At 44.2% G+C, this 20895-nt stretch overlaps 2 protein-coding genes across 2 annotated transcripts in view; both read right to left on the bottom strand.

The window, feature by feature from the left end:
* The window catches only part of LOC116395889 (uncharacterized), a 9207-nt gene extending 5969 nt beyond the window's left edge, over positions 1-3238 (bottom strand). Inside the window, exon 1 of the mRNA XM_031870093.1 lies at positions 1013-3238. The gene's annotated coding sequence lies outside the window, so the exon portion shown is untranslated. The remainder of the gene's footprint in view (positions 1-1012) is intronic.
* Positions 3239-3335: 97 nt separating this feature from the next.
* fhip1b (FHF complex subunit HOOK interacting protein 1B) lies at positions 3336-20552 on the bottom strand. The gene is given in 12 exon segments (XM_031870092.1): positions 3336-8220; positions 8930-9092; positions 9455-9633; positions 10690-11488; positions 11490-12139; positions 12266-12435; positions 13144-13223; positions 13750-13917; positions 14198-14443; positions 16871-17101; positions 17593-17997; positions 20305-20552. Coding segments are annotated over 12 exon segments (3531 nt in total). The 5' UTR covers positions 20434-20552; the 3' UTR covers positions 3336-7909.
* Between the last annotated feature and the right edge of the window lie 343 nt (positions 20553-20895).

Below are 20895 nucleotides of genomic sequence, written 5' to 3'. Positions count from 1 at the left end.
TTATTATCTAGTTATATTGACAATAGGAGATTTTCTGAGCAGTTTCTGGAACAGAAGTGTCATCCAATCGCTGAAAAGGGGAATTCTTGCAAAAATCTCCAAATGTGAAAACCATTTGATACCAAATGACAGCACTACCTTTTCTATGGTGTTCCTCAAGGTCTTTGTGTCTTAATGTGGTATTTTGAAGTTTTTTTTAAAATTGTTTTTATCAATTCTTGAAAGGTAAAAAAAATTGTTAAATTTAGCACCAAATCTGTGTAACAACAGAAATTGCTGCAACAACTTATGGGTCATAAGTGAGCATGGGAATGTCCATCAAATTGTTGTCAGCCCTTTCACACTATTACAATCTATTTTAATGACTTCATTCATTCTTTTGTTCATGACTAGAACAACTTGACACCGCCTCCTTAATGTGGCTCTCTAAGGGTTAACACATTACTAATTAAACATGTTCTATTCTTTTAATGAGTTACTTGTTGTCTCAATACTCCAGAACATTTTAGTTGACTTTTACTTTCACTTGCAATAGGTTGGTTTGTTTTAAATATGGCTAAATAGCTATACTTTGGAATGGACTTTGAGTAGTGACGTTATTCGTGCTGGAGAGATAAGTGACTGAGGTGTATCTGAGGAACTGTGCCAGTCTCATTCCTTTGAGCCACCGGCCAGGTTTCCACTCACATTACCAAAATGCATTATAGATGAGGCGGGTCCAGTTGCTCATCTCGTGAGCTCTGCAGGATAACTGGGTCACATTAGGAAAACAGTCAATGAGCAAACTAGAGTTATTCGTACACCTGTCTCAAGAAATAAGACTGATCTCTGGAAGTATTCAAAGGATGTTGTAAAATTGTAATTTTTGTAAAAAAAAGAAAAAGAAAAAAAATAATTCACACAAAAATATAAATAACCTCAACTAGGCCTACTCAATCAAATTATACTTTATTAAAATAAAAACATTGCATTCTGAGTGTGTAGAAAAGACAAATCCATGGCTGTGTCTTACCTGCAGTCAGCGCTGCTTCGGCCTCATGCTCTGCTCTTCTTCATCACTCCCTCACTGTTTCCATCAACCTCTGGCCCTCCCTCTTGTTGGCTGTTGCTAGGAGACCTCCAAGCCGTCTCCGGTTCCCTCTGTACTCAGTGTGCGCATCCACAACTGACATTCTTCTTGGTCTTCAAGCTGTGTACTTTAAGGTTTACTTGGAATCCTGCTGCTGTGTTTTTAGAGAATGCCACTTCGAATGATAAAGAGTCAGAGCGGGGAGCAGATTTATTGAAAACACAAACTACTTGAGGAACTCCTATGAGCTTTTTGTGCGACTAGGCCTGGAACTAGCAATCATGTACTTTATCTGTTAATCCAAAGATTATCTTCTCAATTGACCGATTGATCGCTTCGTCCGGAAGAAATGCCCATCATTAGTTTCCAGAGTCCATGGTGATGTCTCCCAATATATCCAAAACCTAACGATTTAGGCATCACAGAAAACCAGCAAATATTCATGTTTGAGAGGCTGGAATTAGTACATGTTTGCTTTAGACAAAGTACTTTAAATGTTGTCGTTGTCGTCTCCAAACAGCAGGACGAAGGGCTCAGGCTTCTGGACTGTTTGTAGATAATGTGGCATGTTTGTTCCAACCTGCAGAATGAATCAAATATTGAGTTATATTAATATAATATTAGTCTTTGTTCTACAGTACTAGGTGTCAGAGGACTCTGGCTATGAAGATTGACTGCAAACTGACAGGTTGAACGTGCACAAAGCTAGACCTGGTCTATGTAGAGTTAAACCAACGAGGACAACTCCCCTCTCACATCTAAAAAACACACAAAAACAAAACGGATCATGATGATAACAATGATGTGTATTTTACATTAACACTGATTCTGCCATTTTTCAGCTCAAGGCTTTTGACTAGAAACACAACCCTGTGTCACAATTAAAACTAACCATCAACACACTTAAGTCAATTACAATGAAGCAAAGCTAAGAGCGATGCTCACATGATCACACCCTGTGGTTCCTCTTGGATGTGACTGATTAATGGATCTGTAATATCACAAACTGTGGATGATGACAGAGCATTAGCTTCACTGTGTTTGTATAATATATTGAAATGTTTACTGAATGAGATGGAAAATGGGGAGTTTTCTTCAAACCTGTGTGTATCACTGTTTTATATGTTTTATAAACTACTGGACGTCTTAACTTCCCTTTGGATAATAGAAGTATCTATCCAATTGTATACGGTACATACTAATCTACATAAAATACCATTTTTCCAGCTGGTTTACAGAAAATGATACAATACTTGCAGGACGGACGTCAATCCAAAACTATCTTTAGGATGCTGAATGAAACCTTTAAATCATGTAGCTGTAAAGAAGCTTCTCCGCTTTGTAATTTCAAAATGCACAACCACAAGACAGAAAACATAATTCATGCACTTTCAGGCTCCTCGTTAGCTGAATTTCTTTTTACTGTAGCTTTAAAATCAGTTTAAAAATCATGGACCCAGTTCTTGACCTGAATGTGGAATAGTATACTTTGGCTATTGACGTTTTCAGTGAACACCAATTTTAAGACTTAATTCATATTTTGGTTATTGCCCTATTAATATTAATATATGTTGATAATCTTATTGATGTTCATAATATTATTAATGTCAATAGTTTAGTTTTCATACTTTCCGATAATCACACACGCTCCTGCCAGATCCCAACAGGAGTACGAGGCATTCCTCCTTGAAACGATCAATCATGACCTGCAAAGATCAGAAACATATCTTTGGTTTTGAGGAACAGGTTTACTCTGATGGAAACAGTCGATGGTCTCCCACAGGTTTCTCAATCCAGGATGTGGAAACGTCTAAACATGACACTACAAACACCTTCATTTGAGATTCCAGTGTGCAGCAGTTTAAGCATGCTAAATAGATCTAAATGGATGAATAATAAATGAACACTGCTTAGTGTTTGTGCAGTGAGCGTGTTAACATGCTTACTGGTTTGTTTCATCATCAGATAATTCTATTACACACAATAATGTATATATTTTTTACATTCTAGTTTTTACTGTTTTTACAGGTAATACTGGAAAGTTCTACCTTTTCAGGGCTCTAAAAAAATTTTAATTAAAAAAAATTGAGAAAAAAAAATTGAAATCCCTCTGGTTGAATGTATATCCACACAATCTTTGATGAGTAGATGTTACTCATGAAGGTTGGGAGCCCCAGTGGAGCTCTGATGTGTGGGCGACATGGAGCACAGATTAAAGTACGTACAGCAACAAGACGACAAAGAAAGGACACCGGGACAAATGCGATATTGCTAGGCAAAGAATTTATAAATTAATAGAAACATTCCCTTTGTAGTGTTCTTCAGACAGCATTTTGCCCACTTCGTATTTTTGTCCTTTGTTTTTTTCTAATGATTTCAAAATATAGAAAAATATTTCTGACATTCATCATTACATTATTTTTAGCATGATTTTCATTCTTTCCTGATGGCTTTTTCACATACATCTGCATTTTAGACCCATTTTTTTTTTTTTTTTTTTTTTTTTTTTTAACAGTATTTACACATTACATCAATCCACGTCATGTTTCAGCCTCAAACGGGGGACACCAGAGCATGTGTTGCATAGATCATAGGGGAGAAATCCGTCAGATGGGGGGGGGGGGGGAGTCGAAGCTTTTTAAAGAAAAAGTAGAGAGAAGATTCGGTACATCCCGTGATCAAGCATAAAATCAAAACTTGAAAAATCTTTTTCAAAACTTGTGAAAGATGTAAGAAAACAGCTGTGAAAGTCCCTTCAGATGAACCGTACACTATATTGTCAAAGCCAAACAGACGGCCAACTTAAAAATACAAAACTTAACATGCACTCAATCAAGGCCCGACTAAAAACAACGGTGAATTCGAAAGGATCCGATTATAGTTTCAACTCACTGAATTGTAGTGTTCAAGTATATCCGTCTGAAACACGGACAGCACAATAAAAATAAAAAAACATTTTCTGAAGCTTAGCTTTGGGTTCACCACTCACCACCATCTTTTGTCAGTTAACACAATGATCAAGCAAATAAACTTTGAGTCTATAAGTAGAGCTGAGACGAAAGGCCTCTCACATTGAGGCCTTGACTCCTTACTGTAAAGGCATACATACATACATACATACATCAACTGATTTTAATGATTGTTTTTGTTTAAAGGTGCAGTGTGTAGGATTTGGCAGCATCTAGTGGTGAGGTTGCAGATTGCTTCCAGCTGAAACTTCTCCTTTGGCCAACGTGAAACCGCAAATGTCCCAATCTACAGCCTTATTTCTGGGCTTTAGGACCCCCCCGTCCCCTTAAATGCTACACACTGTTCCTTGAAGACGGTTCATTTACTTGGTTTCCGCTACTACAGTAAGATGTTTCTGGTGGTTATCAAAGGAACTGGAATTAAAGACCTTTCTGTGTGGGCTGCACAGCATCCAGCCGTCGTAGTTGCTGCATATTTAAAAATAATAACTCTCCCAAATGTAAATTTAAAGACTTAAATTCAGTATTGATCCCTTCTGGTGCCTGAACAGCTGGAGGACTCTACCAGAACAGGAAGCCATTTGCTGCCTTTCTTGTGGAGTGTGAAAAACAACTTCCATAAAGCTAGATAATCCATCACGGTAACCACACCGCCTCCACTGCATTTGCCAAACTCCCCCGTCTGTTTTTCTTCCCACTGTGTGGTAGTTGCGTCTCCCCATATCAGCGCTGCACTAGAACAAGCTCAGTCCGTCACCTGACAACTCAGGAAGAAGTCAAAGTCCCCGTTTTGAAATAATCCCTTATAAAAACATCACGTTACTTACGTTCCTCAAAATGAAATACGAGTAAATATTGACAAAACAAGGAACAGTAAGCGGTGAACAATGACTGCAGGAAGTGTCGACGGGTGTGCATGGGCAAAAAAAAAAGTTTAGCATTTCAGGGTTACTGAGCAGCTCCATTTTGAGAACACACCTGGCCCAATGAGCTTGGTGAGGACAGTTTCATCCTCATGGTTTCTATTCTTTAACATTTTCCTCGTATCAAACGAATACGAGGAATTACTTTTAATGAGACTGTATTATGCATCTTTTTTGTGGGGTTACTAGAAAGCACTTATAAAAAAGTGCTTTGTGAATATGGATTATTAGATTACATGCCATGAAACTGTCTCGAGTGCTTAAACAGAGACAGTGGATGGAGATGGTCTTTGGTGTCCACGAGTGTGTCACAGAACTACATACAACTGACGTGCCTGAACGACTGAACCGAGGAAGCAATAGCATTGACAAAATACCAGCTATCTAACAGAACCGTTTGTAAAAAATAATTTAGTTAAAAAAAAAAAAAAAAAAAAGACAATCTTGAGTGTGAAAGCAGAGGACCCTGGTGAGGAGTGAGAGCCTCTGGCCTTCTTAGCTGGGAAAAGGAGACATTAATCAGGCTAGATGAACAGACTGTTGGACCGATGGCAGCAAGTAAATTCTCTACCGATTTCATTAAGCGGGAGCAAACATTCAGTCTGAGTCTTAGTCACCGGGAGGACTCACTAACCGCATGGAAGCTAATTTAAAGGGGAACTTTTAAACCTGCTCCCTATTCCACATGTTTCTGTGTCCAAGTGAGTAATTGTGACAAAGAGGTTTTTATAATTGGTCCAGTATCAATGGAGAATGCTGCATATTTCCTAAATGAGATATTAAGATGATTTCGTCAATGTGGACACACAACAAGAGACAGACCGGATCAGAGTCTGTGTAATGTCGTCAAACACAGAGTTCTCCCTCAATACTAAATGGACCAATTTCAAAAGGAATTGTCCGAATTAGTCACTCAAACATCCAAACAAGTTACCCTTTAGTGCTCAGCACTCTCACACAAACCAAAGAAAACTTACCCTAAACGAACTAATTATAAATCCGGCCTTGATTCGTATGCAGAGACTCTCGACTAACGGTGTTACGAAACGCGTCTAGAAAAAGTCCATAGAAAAGTGGAACGGAGGAGGACATTTACAAACGTGACCAACGACGAGCTGGGGAGGCGACGACGACTTGTCTGGATGAAACTGTTGTAAAAAAAAAAAAAGATGTTCAATCTCAAAGATTAAGATGGCAGGATGGCAGGCATTGAGAGAGAATGGCTAGTATGTGCGGGGCACAGTTAGATGGATCATACAGAGGAGTCATACAGGCGATGCTTCACTTTACAAGTCCTCCATTTCTTAATAGTTTTATGAAAATCATAAAGAAACGAACAGACCTGTAAAATAAAGAATTACCATCTTACAAAACGAACTACCAACACGTGTTGGTAGTTCCAGCGCCTCAGCCGGTTGCTGAACATCGAGGAAAAAAAGAAAAAAATAGCGAAAGAGAATTTCGTCTTTTTAAACACTGTGTGGCTGCGAGCTCATTCAACCTCAGATGCACAAACATTTACACAAATTAAATGCCGATCAAAACACTGGCACATCCTCGCATGCACATTTATACTTGGTACCTACAAACCAAATTACACCGAGAACAAAATGGACGTTAGTGTTAAAAGAAAACAATAACAATAGCAGCATGTTAAGTTCCAGGAGGGAACAGTTTGCGTGGTCGGTTTGGCCCGTCTCTGCCAAAAGAGACAATATTTGGAAGCTAAATAAAAGATGGTAAAACTGAGAATGAGATTGCTTCTTGCAAGCTTCACTTTTAGCTCACAACAAAGACCTGTTTAACAGAAAAGTCAGTGAACGCATCGTAACCTTTTTTCCAAATGTCAGTTCAAAGTAAATGGAAATCCTGCCAACGCTCCCAAGTAAAGAAAGAAAAAGAAACCTTTCCCGTCTCGCCGTTTTTTCTGTCTGACTGTCTTTTAAAAATAATAAAGACTAAATGACACATAAAAAGGTACGACTTGCAAAGCGGCGCTGCCTTTTCAAAACCCCACGGCCTCCTTTATGGCAACAGGTGAATGGCTCACTGATGGCCTGGAGAGTTGGCGTCACCCTTTTTTTTTTTTTGGAAAGGAGTTCAAATAAACCCCCGGCAGACAACACCTGCTCCCACGCAATGCTGATATGTCTAAAAATGGTGCAAATGCAAAAGACAAACAAAATATTAAAAAAGGAAATAAAAAAATGGTATTCATTACTCAAAGTTTTTTTTTTTCCAGTACTTGTGTTGGCCATGCTGATTCACAGGAGAGAACGCAACACTCTCCCTCACCTGCGTGTTACAGTTTTCAGAATAAAAGTGGACACTTGAGATGCTCCAAGGATCACTTACCGTTTCTCCCTATCGGATCGCTTTGCGGGTTGATTGACGCGTCTACGCTTTCGATAGTTTCTTTCTGCCAAACTATTTTTGCTGTTTCGTTCCAATTTTGTTGAGGACGAAACCTCCTTCTCCTCTGCGCCGCCTGATAAAAAGCACCGTTTTTCAAACTTAAAACACAGAGAGACTAGCACCGGCGTGTGCACCTACTTCGTTTGTGTGTGGCTTCGGCGTGTCGCATTATGCCGTGACGCGGTAACGTGTATATACAAGCTCCTAAATCTCAAGCATTGACTGAGATCTTCTGTGTATAGAATGTAAATATAATACATGATATGCACAATGTCGTAGAAGTTTACAGATGACGGAATATTATTCCAGTCCTATAGGTATCCTATAATGATTTTGGTAAAAAAAAAAAAAAAAAAAAAAATCTTCTCAGCCGTGTCGTTGCACGACGACTCTACTTTAGTGACAGAAAAGTCTCGGTGCTCCAGTTCGTCCTATCGATGGGAGAATCCTACTGGACTCATTATTATTTTTACAGCCAAATCAAAAAAAGAAATGGTCGGCTAAGAGCTAGATTTGAAGAGTCCCTCTCTCGTCTATTCCTCGGCCTCCCGGCTGTGGGGGAAAGGCAGAGTGACGGCGTGCTCTTGAGCCAGGGCGGCCAGCTCCTTGAGGAACTCGCAGAAGATGACGGCACAGTAGACGGCGTTCTTCACCCGCAGCGCCTCCGCTTGCTTCTCCAGGCCGGAGGCCCCCCCGCCTCCGCCGCCCTTGAACAGAGCGCTGTGCAGCGATTGGCCGCCGTCCCGCACGTGCGCGAGGGCCAGCTGGGCGGCGTGGCGGGCCCGGGTCGGGCTGTTGGTGTGCCGGAGGATCAGGTCCCCGAGGGACGGCTTACGACTCTTCACTGGAACGAGAGATAGGAATAGAGTGAGCACGGTGCCAACAAGGAAATTAATCTGAACCCAAGGTCCACTTACTGGGTTTTTACAGAGCGTTCAAAGACGACCGAAAGCTCTGGAACAAAGCTACTTAGTGGATGTTGAGTTCAGATAATTTTGTTTGACATTCACATTTAGACTACTGCAACACTATTAAATTCTACTTCTTCCCAGAACAGATTTCCTCATTTCAGGGATTTTTGTGACATGAATTTTTTGAAACAAGGCAAAAAATGGAAATCACAAAAGTGACAAAAATGTAGAAAATTGTTTAAAGACGTTGATCTGTGTTGAAATAAAAAGGAGAACGTGATTTCACTAGCAGATTGATTCTTCTCTGCTTTCTGGTGTCATATCAGGCTCACCTCTTAAATTGTATACATTCATTTTAACAATTTCATTAGTGATTAACTCTTCATTTAATTATCTCTTTAAAATCTGTTCAACCAAACATATTAGTCATTGATTCAGGATCAAAGAGGAACACACTGACCACTAACCGTCAACCAACAGTTCAGTGACACAAGATGAACCAAACACAACCAGCAGGTCTGAAGAGAACCCAGACCCGTCCTACTCTGCCTGATACCACCCACCTACCCACCCACCCACCAACCCACACCCCCACCCCCACACACACACAGTAAATGCAGCTTCTCCTGCTTCCACGCTCACCTAATGAATCGGAGCGCCGCAGGGTTGGAACAGCCGCGGGCGAGTCGGCCCAGTCCACTTTGCCTCGGGCCACCAGGTACTGCTGGGCTTTCTTCAGCATGGCAGGGAAGTCCTCATGAGAGGCTGCGAACGCCTCGATGCGGTTCTTCACAGAACCTAGAACCTGAGGGGAGTCGGGGGGGGGGGGGGGGGGAAGGTTTTGATTGAAAGGCTTGTTTGTCGATTACTTGGTCAGTAACTACAGTATTAGTCATCCATTTACAGCATCTTTGAATATGGACAGGAATAGAATATAAATAAAGAAAAGTCTACGTAAATGCATTGTGGGCCTGATGCTTTTGGAACGGGAGTTAGCACAGAAGTGAGGTGGGCAGGAAGTGGACAACTATGCCCACGAATGGGAGACTAAAAGCTGTCACCAGTTCAAGCAGAAATGTACAAACTATTCTCCCCAGTCTGTGCCGAGCATCCACTTTAGAAATGTAATGCAAATCCTGGGTCAACGTGTCGCAGGTTTTTGCATACCTGGATCAGCGACTTGATGCTGGGCTGGAAGACCATGTTGGTGTTGAGCAGGAAGGAGCGTAGGAGGGGCTGAGGATAGCAGGCCAGCTGGGCCACGATGCCCGTGAGCAGGATGTTGACGTACAGCGAGTTTTGGAGCATGTTCTCCAGCTTGGCAAACAGGACCACCATGAACGGACCTGCACAGGAACACAACTTCAGCTCAGCTGCATGGGAACAAACTATGGATGGTCTGTGTACAGCGTTATTGAGAATACCAAATTCAGGAGGATGACACTGACCCAGGACACAAAATAAGTCAGCATCATTTTTCTAAAAATTTTGTATTGCGATTAATCGCATGATTTTTTTGCGATTAATTGCATTGTTATGAGCAAAATTCAATAATGAATTCAAAAGTAGTGTATTGCGCACTTTTATTTTAAAAGTACTGCTATATGAACAAAAGTGCAATAACATTTGGTTTGCAAACACTTTAAACAAATAAGGTTATTTTTAACAGCAGTATTCCCTTTACACAGTAGCAGTTAAAATACAGTTATGATTCTGATACTAGATATTCAGCCGGTGTTGACAACTTTATTTTCATGTGTATAATAGATGCAATTTGAAATATACACCGTGAAAACTGCAAACCTCACGTCATGTTTTTTTTGTTAAATTCTCACTAGCGATAACTAAATGATATGCTTATTATACATATTCCAAACAAAAACACTTTAAAAACTCTAAAAAAAGAATTTAAATGAATAATTTATTTTTTCTTTTTTTGGTATTTTGGTCAGACACATATGCAACGCTGATTACCGTAATATGTGTGGTATTTGTTATAAATGTACGTTGGTACATAGAGGGTGATAAGAAGCTGTACATGGAGGGACTTAGGACCCAGGGGAATGTATGTGAAGGAAACAGGAAGAGATGCCACACAAACAACTGTTCACCGCTAGTTGCCGGCCGGCCGGTTCTTGTGTTAAAAATGTCCACTTAATAATAAAAAGAAAACTGCGTTAACGCGCGATAAAATAATTGTCAGTGTTAATTAATGAATGCAATAACTTGCCCAGCACTAAAAAAAAGAAAGAAACACATTCATTATGCATAATTGCGTAACTGGGCATAGCTTAAAAAAAAAAAAAATACAACCAATATAGTCGCACTTGTAACAGTTGCCCCTCCGTAAATAAAAAGTCCAGGTTGAAAACACACACGTGCAGCAACAGAAAGCGTCTCACCTGTGTACGGCTGAGATGTGGGCTGATTCAGCGGTCTGGCAGGACTGCAGAGGCCCACCACAGGCCCGTCTCCCTTCGTGTCGCCCGTCGGCTTCGCCTCCGGTACCGAGGACAGCTGCTGTTCCTCCTCCAGCTGCTGCTGCCGCCGCTCGGACGAACGGCCTTCTGTGGCGGTTTCCTCCTGCTGGCAGGCCGCTCTGCCGCGCTCCCTCACCCGGTCCTCCAGCTCCCTCAGCTCCTGCGTGAAGGCCTCGATGCTGATGCCCTGGCCGTTGGAGTCCCCGGGGTGCTGCGGCTCTCCCGGAGCCTGCTCCAGCAGCTCCCGGATGAGACTGTCCACGGACTGTTGTGTCTGGTTGGCTTCTAGAAGATCGGAGGACGCGAGGCGCGGGTTCGAGGCGTCGCCGGCCTGCGGTTTGGCGTCTGACGTCGGCTGGGCGACGGGGCTTTGCGAGGAAATCGGATTGGGGCGAGGCGATTTGGCGTCGCTCATTTCGCTGTCGTTAAAAATGGACGCCGGCAGAGCAACGCAGCTTTGTGAGGAGCAGGTGAGGAGGGACCCATTCTGATTGGCGTTTTCATCCAAATACTGCTGCTCCCCCAAGTCCCTTTTCACTTTCTTCACCTCCAGTCCTCGGTCCCGGTTGTCTGAGCACCCGTCCCCCGTCCCCGTCGTTCCGTTATACATGGCCTGGTAGCTAACAGTGACGGCAGAGGTGGGGTTGTGAGGTGCTGGGGAGGAGGCGGCGTGGGAGGCCAATACAGGGGTGGCTGAGGACGAAGAGGAGGAGGGGGGGGGGGACGAGACGAGGTAGAGGCTTCAGCAGGACCTCCTCCCTCTGCAGGCTGCGTTTCTTGGAGCGCGGCGTGAGGCTGATGCAGTTGTTTTTGCCGATGGTAATGTCCCACTCGCCACTGTCCCGCTCCGAGCTGCTCCACTCGGATCGCGCGGCGGCCACGACGGCAGCCCTCTGCTGGCCCGGGGAGGTGCCGCTGCTGCTGCTGCTGCTGCCGCTGCTGCTGCCGCTTCCTCCCTGCTGGAGAGAGAAATGCTCGGGGAACATAACCATGGCGGGGTTGGAGGCAGGAGGAGGCGGGGGCGGAGGGGCTGCGCTCGGCGAGGGGTTTTCCCCGTCGTAGGGGGCCGACCAGTCGCGGCAGGCCCAGGAGCAAACCTCGATGTCCCGATGGGAGTCCTTAAGGTACTCCAGGTAACCCGAGTCCCAGTCCAGACACTCCGTGTTGGCCTGCTGCTGGTGCATCGGGCTGTCGGGGGACAGAGGGCGGGAGGAGGAGGAGGCGCCCAACTGCAGCGGCTCCGTGCTGGTGGGGGTGGAGGGACCCCCGCCTCCCGGTCCACCTCCGCTGCTCTGTTGGCGGATGAAGAAGGCTAAGCGGGATGGGGTGCTGGGTCTGGGCGGCGCTGGGGACTCTGTGCTGGGACTGTTCACTACAGTAGGATGAAACAACATCATGTCAGGCGCAAGCAAAAACAAAAACTTAACAAACAGAACATCAAGTCAAAGTGCTTCATGTTCAACATGTCCATAGTCGGTCCAAAGCGTTCGTTGCTCACCTTTGGCCCAGAATGCACCGTCGTCGTCCCGCTCAGCGGAGGACGCCACGTTCAGCCGGCAGCACTCCGGGATCAGCGACAGGAACTTGTCGGCCGACTTTCCGTACAGGTCCGTCTCCCTGATAGCGCGACGCTGACTCAGCATGACGTGGGTACAGGGCAGTAGATACCTGGGGAGCAAACCACAGGTAAATATTTCCATACCACGTTCTCTCTTCGGCCATGTCGGCTGTTCTATCTTGCTGCTGACAGTTGAGCGGACACAGACTTTAGCTAACATGTTAACCAAGATTCTTAATTGTCCTGGTGAGAAAATACTGAGAGTAATAAGTCACAGGCAGCCGGATTTGCTGTTTTAGTCCTGGAGATAAAAATAGGCAAAACTGGCCTTGGAAGTTCACAAAGGGCTGGTAAAAAATATGTGGAAACAGCACATTCACTATCTAATAATAATAATACATTTTATTTGTATAGCGCTTTAAAAAAAAGGTACTCAAAGACACTTTACATGGTAAAAACAGAAACAGATGATCTGTGACTGTTTGGGGACAGAGGAAAACTAAACTACCTCCATGTTTCATTTTTCAACATTGTGCAAGGTAGGACACAAAGTGTGTCTCTTTGCCGTGTAAATGTTTTTCATATAAAATAAAATGGCTCATTGAAAGGACCAGGTGGTACTTTAACAAACAGATGATAGAGGGGGAGAAGTGCTCTGTGCTGTGGTGACAGAGTGACTTTGTGACACAAATATTAACCGTAAGTTCATCAGAGTATGGAGAAAAATATTCACTACTAGATCTATGTTTTTGCATGTCAAATGAGCAAATTAAAAAAACCTAACGCTTGGGAAGACGTGCCGAGATGTGCAGACGTACCTGAGAACGAGCTGCAGCATGACGTCTTCACAGTTCAGGGACAGGAGCGTCCTGAAGAGGCTCAGTGACACCATGCAGAGCTGCAACACACAGACGAGGAAAGCAGTGGGATATGATGTTTTTTTAATAAGCTGTGTTTCCCCCCCCCCCCCAAATCGTAAATTTGTGACACGTTTCACTTTTCCAGGTGTGTTCCAGTAATAAAAACGGTACTGCAGTATCAAAATGTTTTCATGCGAGTGACGGACAAAACTACCGCCGCTTTATTTCTGTTGTGCTTTCATTGTTGACCTCCACAAAAACAAAAGATTCCCTCAGAGTGAGTGAAATTTAAGATCATGTACGAAACATTTCACTGCGCATCGTTTTACCGACTGCAAACAATGTGCGATGCGAGAGCCGCCGGATGAAGCAGACTCGATGACATTTACTCTCCGCGATTGTTCTGGAAAACCAGATACTTCTGCATTCTGCCGGAGACGCTTTCAATCAATGTTTGCCCTCAGCCCACGCACCGCCCACACAACTGAGTTCACATAAGGGCCTTGAGGCTCCATCACACACACACACACACACACACACGTATGTGTATATATATAGTTATACCCGTGAATTGCTGCTGATGCGTGTGAGCAGCGTGTCCAGGATGGTGTCGTTGTCGTGGCGATGCAGCAGGATGAAGCGCAGGAAGGTTTTGAGGAGGGACGTCTCCGACACGCTGCGCAGGAACAGGTCCAGGTAGGCGGTGCTGGCGATCATCTCGTCCACCGACGACTACAAGACACACACAGAAATGTTGCATCAGAACGGCAAAAGAGATCAGCGCGATTATGTATAAGATGAAGGCGGCAAATGAGATTTTCGAAATGATTTTTTTTGCTTTGACTCCCACTCTTGACTCATCTGTTGAGGAAAGTCCAGCAACCAAACAAGGTCCTACAATGGTTCTCCTGCTAATTCACTTCAAATCACGATAACGTAATAATAATAATAATAATAATAATGTCTTCAAGTAACTGATCCTCCTTCTGCCTCCCGTCCCCCTTTTCCCTACCTTATGCAGAGCGGGGCCCATGACGGGTACAAGGAAGCCGTTGTGGAGGTAGTCCAGGAGCTGGGAGCGGACCAGCGGGTGAGCGACCTGCACCACGGCATTGCAGAACTCCAGTGAGTTCATGAACAGCACTAGCGACGACACGCCCATCCAGTCCTCCCGCCGCAGGGCATGCCAGTTGTCCCCGCGGACCTCAATCTTCCTGGGCAGGGAGGAGTAGAGAGCGCTGAGGCCCGTCGCCAACACCTGAGAGGAGACAAGAGACGGGCTTCAGACGGGGCGGGGGGGTCGAGGTGCTGGACTGTTGGTCTGACAAAGAAAGTTATCTCAAGATGTCAATGTCAATTCTCTGACATTTTCTAGACTAAATGATTAATCAAAAGAAAATAATCAGCAGATTAAGATTATAATAGGTTTTAGTTCCAGAGATGGCATGTTTATGTTTATGTCGGTTACATAATACTTGGCAGTATTCTCTTGTATCTTGGCTGAAACAAATTGTGTTTTCATTACACCGCTAATGACCCAACGGATACGCACAACAGCTCGCTAACCTACTGCAGCCTCAGTATGTAAAGACACGATGGGAAGAACGAATTAAAAAAAAAAAAGCCCTCATGTAACTTAAGTGTTTTGACAACAGCTGATGACATTCATGAAACTGTGTTTTTTGCTTGCTGCACCAGTGGAAACACACCATGCAGAAATATGGAGCCGTTAAGATTCGGAGAGGAGCGTTTGGGTCCTTGATGCCACCTCCGCCGGTCCTTGCTGCCTGTAAGTAGGTCAGACTGAAGCTGCTGGAAGGAGCACAGTGCAGAAAATAGCTGAGCCAGCTCTTTAACGCCAGAGGAGCATGATAACAGCACCGACCGCAGCTTTTGTACGGTGTGCAGACACACTCGACACGTGACACCGTCCGCTCTGGTTGCTGTAATTTGTGACCAGAGATGTTGTCTGTTGAGACTGGATGTAAAACGACGGGCGTGATATTCTAATGTATGCACACGCATATGAGTAGCTATCACACTCCAGCAGGTTAGTACAGCCTGATTTAGTAGAAATACTTTGTTAAAGTGCAATGAGCAAAACATGGCTCTTTAGTAGCACCTAGTGGCGGCTTGTAGAAACTACAACAACACAGGTGGACACAGCTCCCAATCTTCTTGTTTTTGATCATTTACAGACTGCAAAATATGTCAAAACACACATCGAATGGTTTTTCAATTTCATCTAAAAGTAAAAGTTAATTCATCAAAGTGATCACAAATTAATTAAAGACCATTTTTGTTTTTCTCTGCATCATTTCTTTAAGGTAAGCTGCTACATGAACTGCCGTGTTCCATCACGTGGTTACGTTTCAGTTGAATCCTTCGATGAGCTGTTCTGGTAGTTTAGACTACTGTTGATTTGTGTAAAGCAGCAGCTGTGTTAAGCAGTCTAAGGTGGTTAGTTTGTAAGCGCTCTGCAGGAAGCCTTCTAAGTTGAGGCAGAGCTGATAAGATGTAGATAAGGATTAACGGCTCGTCAGAGTACAAAGTCACATCCTTCCCCTTCCATTATCACACACCATCACTGATGCATCAGAATTACATTGAGTGCACAAACACATGCACACAAACGCACACGCACCCTCTCTTTCTTAAAAGCAGTGTCGAAAGTGAGCCTGGATCTCACATTATGGGCCGTCCTCAACCATCACATCATTGAAGAGCAGCTCACATTCATGTGTATGTAATACGGATGGGCCTTTTCTGTAAATAACAGAGCCGAGTATGATATTACGCATAGAAATGTGGACTACTGTTCAGTCAGCGGAGGTAAAAAGGGAATAAAACATTTCTTTGACCGTGGAACAGAGAGTGAAAGACGAGGTTGCACATTTTCAAATGTTTCTCTTTTTGAAAGAAGCTCATAGAGCTCTGCATGGTGGGTGGAAACTGAAAACGAAACTGAAGAATATCGAGGATGTTAATAAACCGTCAATCCCAAATGATCGGATCGCTGCCCTACTTTGTGAGTTATTAACAGCTGAAAAAGAGATTTAATTAATGCTTGAATATGAGTCATGACAATATATTGTACTGGCTTTCCAAGAGGTTTTGTACAAAGATTAATGTTGGCCCTATTCAGATATCAAAAAATGCCAAAACCAGGTTGGGAATAAGGTGGACAACAACTCAAACCTCATTGTTATTTTCTGTGGTTGTGTGCCTCCGCCAACCAGTCATGTAGCAGTTTACATCCATGTCTGTCCAAAATGTCATCACAGCATCATTTTTATTCCATCATACATTTGGGTGAAATTGTTGATTGTTGAGTTATGGCCAAAAAAACGTGTTAAATGAGGTTACAGTGACTCCTTTAGTTGATGTGGCGTTTGGGGACAAATTTCAAAAGATTTTCCTGACAGTGGTTTTTTTTTTCCAGTGATGATCGAGCTAGTGTGACGGACAGAACATGTTCCTCTCAGGGGAAGTCAATGGTCAGACCCACAACAGTTTCTAGCTCAAGAGGACAAAACTCACCCCAAAACCTCAGAGAGGAAGTAAACCTGCATTGCCGTATGAGCGAATGCAACCGACGCACATACACGGGTCCAAATTCAGCACCCTCCGTAGCCGCATCCTCGTCAGTTAATAGTTAATAGTTCTCATGGGCACCACGACTCACCGGGCAGAAGTAGGAGTTCTCGGCGATGTACCGCGCCACAGACTCGTTGCTGGCCGAGGCCGCCATGACCAGCAGCAGCGCGTCGCGGGCTTGCTGTCCGATGGCTCCGTCCCGGTGGATGAACGGCACGAGGAGGGAGAAGATGAGCAGGTTGGTGGAGCCCTGCTGGGCCGGTGCTGCCCGGAACAACATCTCCAGAACCACCGGCTGCCGTGCCATGGACACGCAGATCTGGTGGGGGTTTACACAGTCACAATTCTTAACAGTAATATGGTCTCCTGATTTCAGCGAAGCGCCCTAGTTTCAAAGTTCTGGGGAAATGGCATGCTCATGAGAATGATTCTATAATTCAGTTCATGAGGTTTTAGTGCAGAGCTCATATGAAATTGATAATTTCATCCAAATTTAACGTTCTTTCCTTTTGCACACATATTGCAGCAGAATTAGCAAGGTAAACTTCCTGTGGAGCAAACTTCCATCTAAAGTAGTCTACTGGAATTTCTGGAGTTGCCTAGCAACACGACTCTAGTCAACTTGTGCTGCTTTCTGACAAAAAACATCTTCGAGATGTTGACCATATGTGGGGTATCTAGTCTCAATCTAAAAAGCCTGTTCTCCTCTTCAGATTACATTTTGCTTATTGAGCCAGAACAACAAACACCTCCTGATGTGGGTTGAAGGTATCTATATGCACATTAGAGACGTGTGTAGACTGAATGTACCTGGTTGAGCAGCAGCACCAGGCTGTTTTCCAGGGCTAGAGGGCAACCGAGATCTGGGTTGGCGCACGCTCCCAGCAGCCTCAGCAGCGGGTGGAGGACGGCCGTGTGCTGCAGCAGCGACTGCTGCGACTGGCCGATGAGCATCTCAAACAGCTTGAGCAGCGCCCCCTGGCTGTCGGGGTCCAGGCCGTGGCGGAGGTGCCACTGGACCAGGCGCTCCAGGATGTTCTCGGTGACCACCAGCTCCAGTATGGGGCCCATGGGCGCGATGCCGGCGCCACCCTCGGGGCTCTCGACAGGCCGCTCCTCTGCCAGCAGACACAGCATCTGGTCGGTGTGATTCCTCACCGCCGTCAGGTCGTCGCTGGAGGACGAGGGCTCCTGCTGCTCCAACACCCACGAGAGCTGAACGTAGGAACATTTTGACGTGTCAAAGCAGGAAACGTGCAGGTGTAATTAATGACATTAGGAATGGCTGGATTCCATTTAGCTGCTTCGGTTTCTCTGTATCGTCTTATTGTGACCGCAGCTGTATCCAAAACCGCTATATTTACTGTCTGCCATTGTACTCAAGTGTTTCTGCTAATATTCCCATAATGCAATGGAGCATAATTTTAAAAACAACAGGACTTGAACCGAAGTGTTTTCCGGTTCAGGCGGATGGGTTATTAGGCGCCTCTATACAGGTTTACACAAGTCAAAGGATTCAACGGTGCATAAAAGGCAATAAAACATAATTGAATACGATAAAAGAAAAGTAAAAGAATCTTTTCTTTATGATGATAGATATGATGCACGGTCAAATCTGAAAGCATTCTTCCCTCTGTGTATTTTCTACTTTTAAAGATATATTAAAAAATGCATATTCAATTTATGCAAAATCATTCTACGTAATATACTAAAATCTAAAATGCGTTGACAGATATTACAAACGCAATACAGAGTCATTCGCAAGTTTTATTTCTTTAGGATAAAATGTACCAAAATGACATATTTGTGGTGTTAAAACAATAAACGTTTTGCAACATTTGTCAACAGGTCTAGCGGTCGGCATGTCTGCAGCACCGGTGCCGTTGCAGATCTGAGAGCAGCTCGTGCAGAAGCAGTGTGGTGAATGTTGCACAACACATGCTTGTGGGTTTTTTTTGTGTTATTATCTCACATCCACGTTCATGTAACTGGAGTATGAGATGTACGACTTTATCCCGACCCTCCACTTACAAACTATGACAACATGGAGGATTGATATTTCAATACAAAAAGGACAGGGTGCGCCAGTTTCCCCCAAACCAGTGCATGTTGGGTGCAGTACTCGGAGTCATGTGGAGACATGTAGGAGTGCTTTAACACCGTGTGGATATGTGGCAATTCAGCTGCAGCTTATCCACCTATTGAGACTGCTGTCTGCTTCTTGTGACACGGCTTTCTGCGTGAACTAATTAATAAGGCGGAACGCAAAGAGTCTGGTCTGGAAAGAGTACATCTGCAAAGCTTAGGCAACACTCACGCCCCCCCATAACAAACCAATAGGTACCACTCAGAAGTCTGATACTGCCTCTGAGGAAAGTCTCTGGTCGGGCAGTGGCCCGGCTCTGTAACCCATAAAACATCCAGCCAGTGATTGGACACGAGCCAGTCATCATGTTGAAGTAGCCCGGCCCCTCTCGTCAGCGCTGGCAGCAGCCAGCTGAAGGTGTGAACATCAGGACGGATAATCATTCACACAAACGAAGGAAAAATATTCTAACCGGTCTCGCTATCATTTACTTTTTATCTGCTTAACAAAAAAAAAAAAAAAAACAACATGCAAATATTTCTCAACCACTGTGAATGAATAAATGACTGTGCGGGGGGGTGTAACACATTTTGTGCTGAAATGAGTAACCTTTATTTTTTTCAACTGAAAATGAAGTCAAGCTACAACGTGTTCTCAGATTTAAGGATGTTCTGCGTTTTTCCGTTTCATTATTTATTTTATTGTAAACTGAATATCTTTGGACTGTTGGTTGTAAAAAAACAACGAGTTCAACGAAGAAACAACCCTTGAGTTTTGGGGAATTGGGATTATCACCTTTTACACTGTTTTGACATTAAATAGAATAAAGTGTTATACAAAGAAATAAAATCTAAGTTGGGCCACAATCCCCTCAAACAAAATCATCTTTAAAGTTTGGAGAACTAGCTTTTACTAGTTCCTGCTGACAATGCACCCCTGCATGTACAGACAACCATCACTGGATCATTTTGATACCAAAGAAAATTTGAAAAAAAAAAAAAAATGTTTGGAGTCTTGGAGTGACTTTTTTTTTTATTCTACGATTATTGGATTCGTGGATGTTTCTTTGCCGTAACATCAGGTACGATGATGTCCTCCCAAAGTGGAAGTCACGCTGAATCTAAAGTGTGTGTCTGTGTGTTCAGATATGACTCAGAAAAAAGGAGTGAGAAGTGAGCAACACACCCAGGGGAGGTACGCCTCACAGTTTCAAAACCTCCGGGTTAGATGGACACTTCTTAGAACACGAGTCTTCATTTTGTTCATCATTTATTTTCAAATAATGAAAAATACTTTCATATTTTCAAATAAGTGGTGAATAATATTCTAAGTGGACATCGGCCTGTGTGGCTGCTCTGTACACTTCACGGTGAATGAAAGACTGAGACCAGAATGATACAGAAATCCCACAAACTATGTGATTGTATGTGTCTCACCTGTCTCCAGTGGTTCTCAAACACCATGAGGCAGGTCTCCGGGTCGGCGGTGCAGGGGCCGGAGGGGGCGGAGCTCCGGCCCGTCCGACTCCCGGGACCCCGTGGGTTCAACCTGCTCAGCCAGCTCATGCCGGCGCCCGGCTAGAGGGGCGGAGTCAGACACCACGAGAGACTCTGAAGAAGAAAGCGAAGAAAAAGAAAATCGAGAGGGGGAAGAAAAAAAGGAAAAGATGTGGGGGGAGGAGGTGGAGAGGGAGAAAGGGGGAGGGGAGGGAAAGTATATCCACACAGAGAGGAGGAGGAGGAAGGGGGAGGAGGTCTGCTGCAAAACGCGCTGTCACTGCCAGTCAGAGTACATCCAGGAAGAGCCCACTGCTGCTGCTGCTGCTGCTTCAGGTTCTGTGTGACCCCGTCCACCCTGTAGACCCTGTCATCCGGTCTGGAGCCAACACCCCCCCATAGCCAGTCAGGACGGCCCCTCTGCGCTGTAAACAATCACAAGACACATCGGCATGTTGAACTGCAGCTTCACAATCTATCTTTGAAAGCTCCAAAAATGATAAATTCTGTTTGTTTGTTTTCAAGTGTAAA

This window comes from Anarrhichthys ocellatus, unplaced genomic scaffold, assembly GCF_004355925.1.
Source record: "Anarrhichthys ocellatus isolate YVR2014 unplaced genomic scaffold, GSC_Weel_1.0 scaffold51, whole genome shotgun sequence".
NCBI lineage: Eukaryota > Metazoa > Chordata > Actinopteri > Perciformes > Anarhichadidae > Anarrhichthys > Anarrhichthys ocellatus.
The sequence above is the reverse complement of the archived record's forward strand: the minus strand, read 5'-3'. Positions and strand labels throughout refer to the sequence as shown.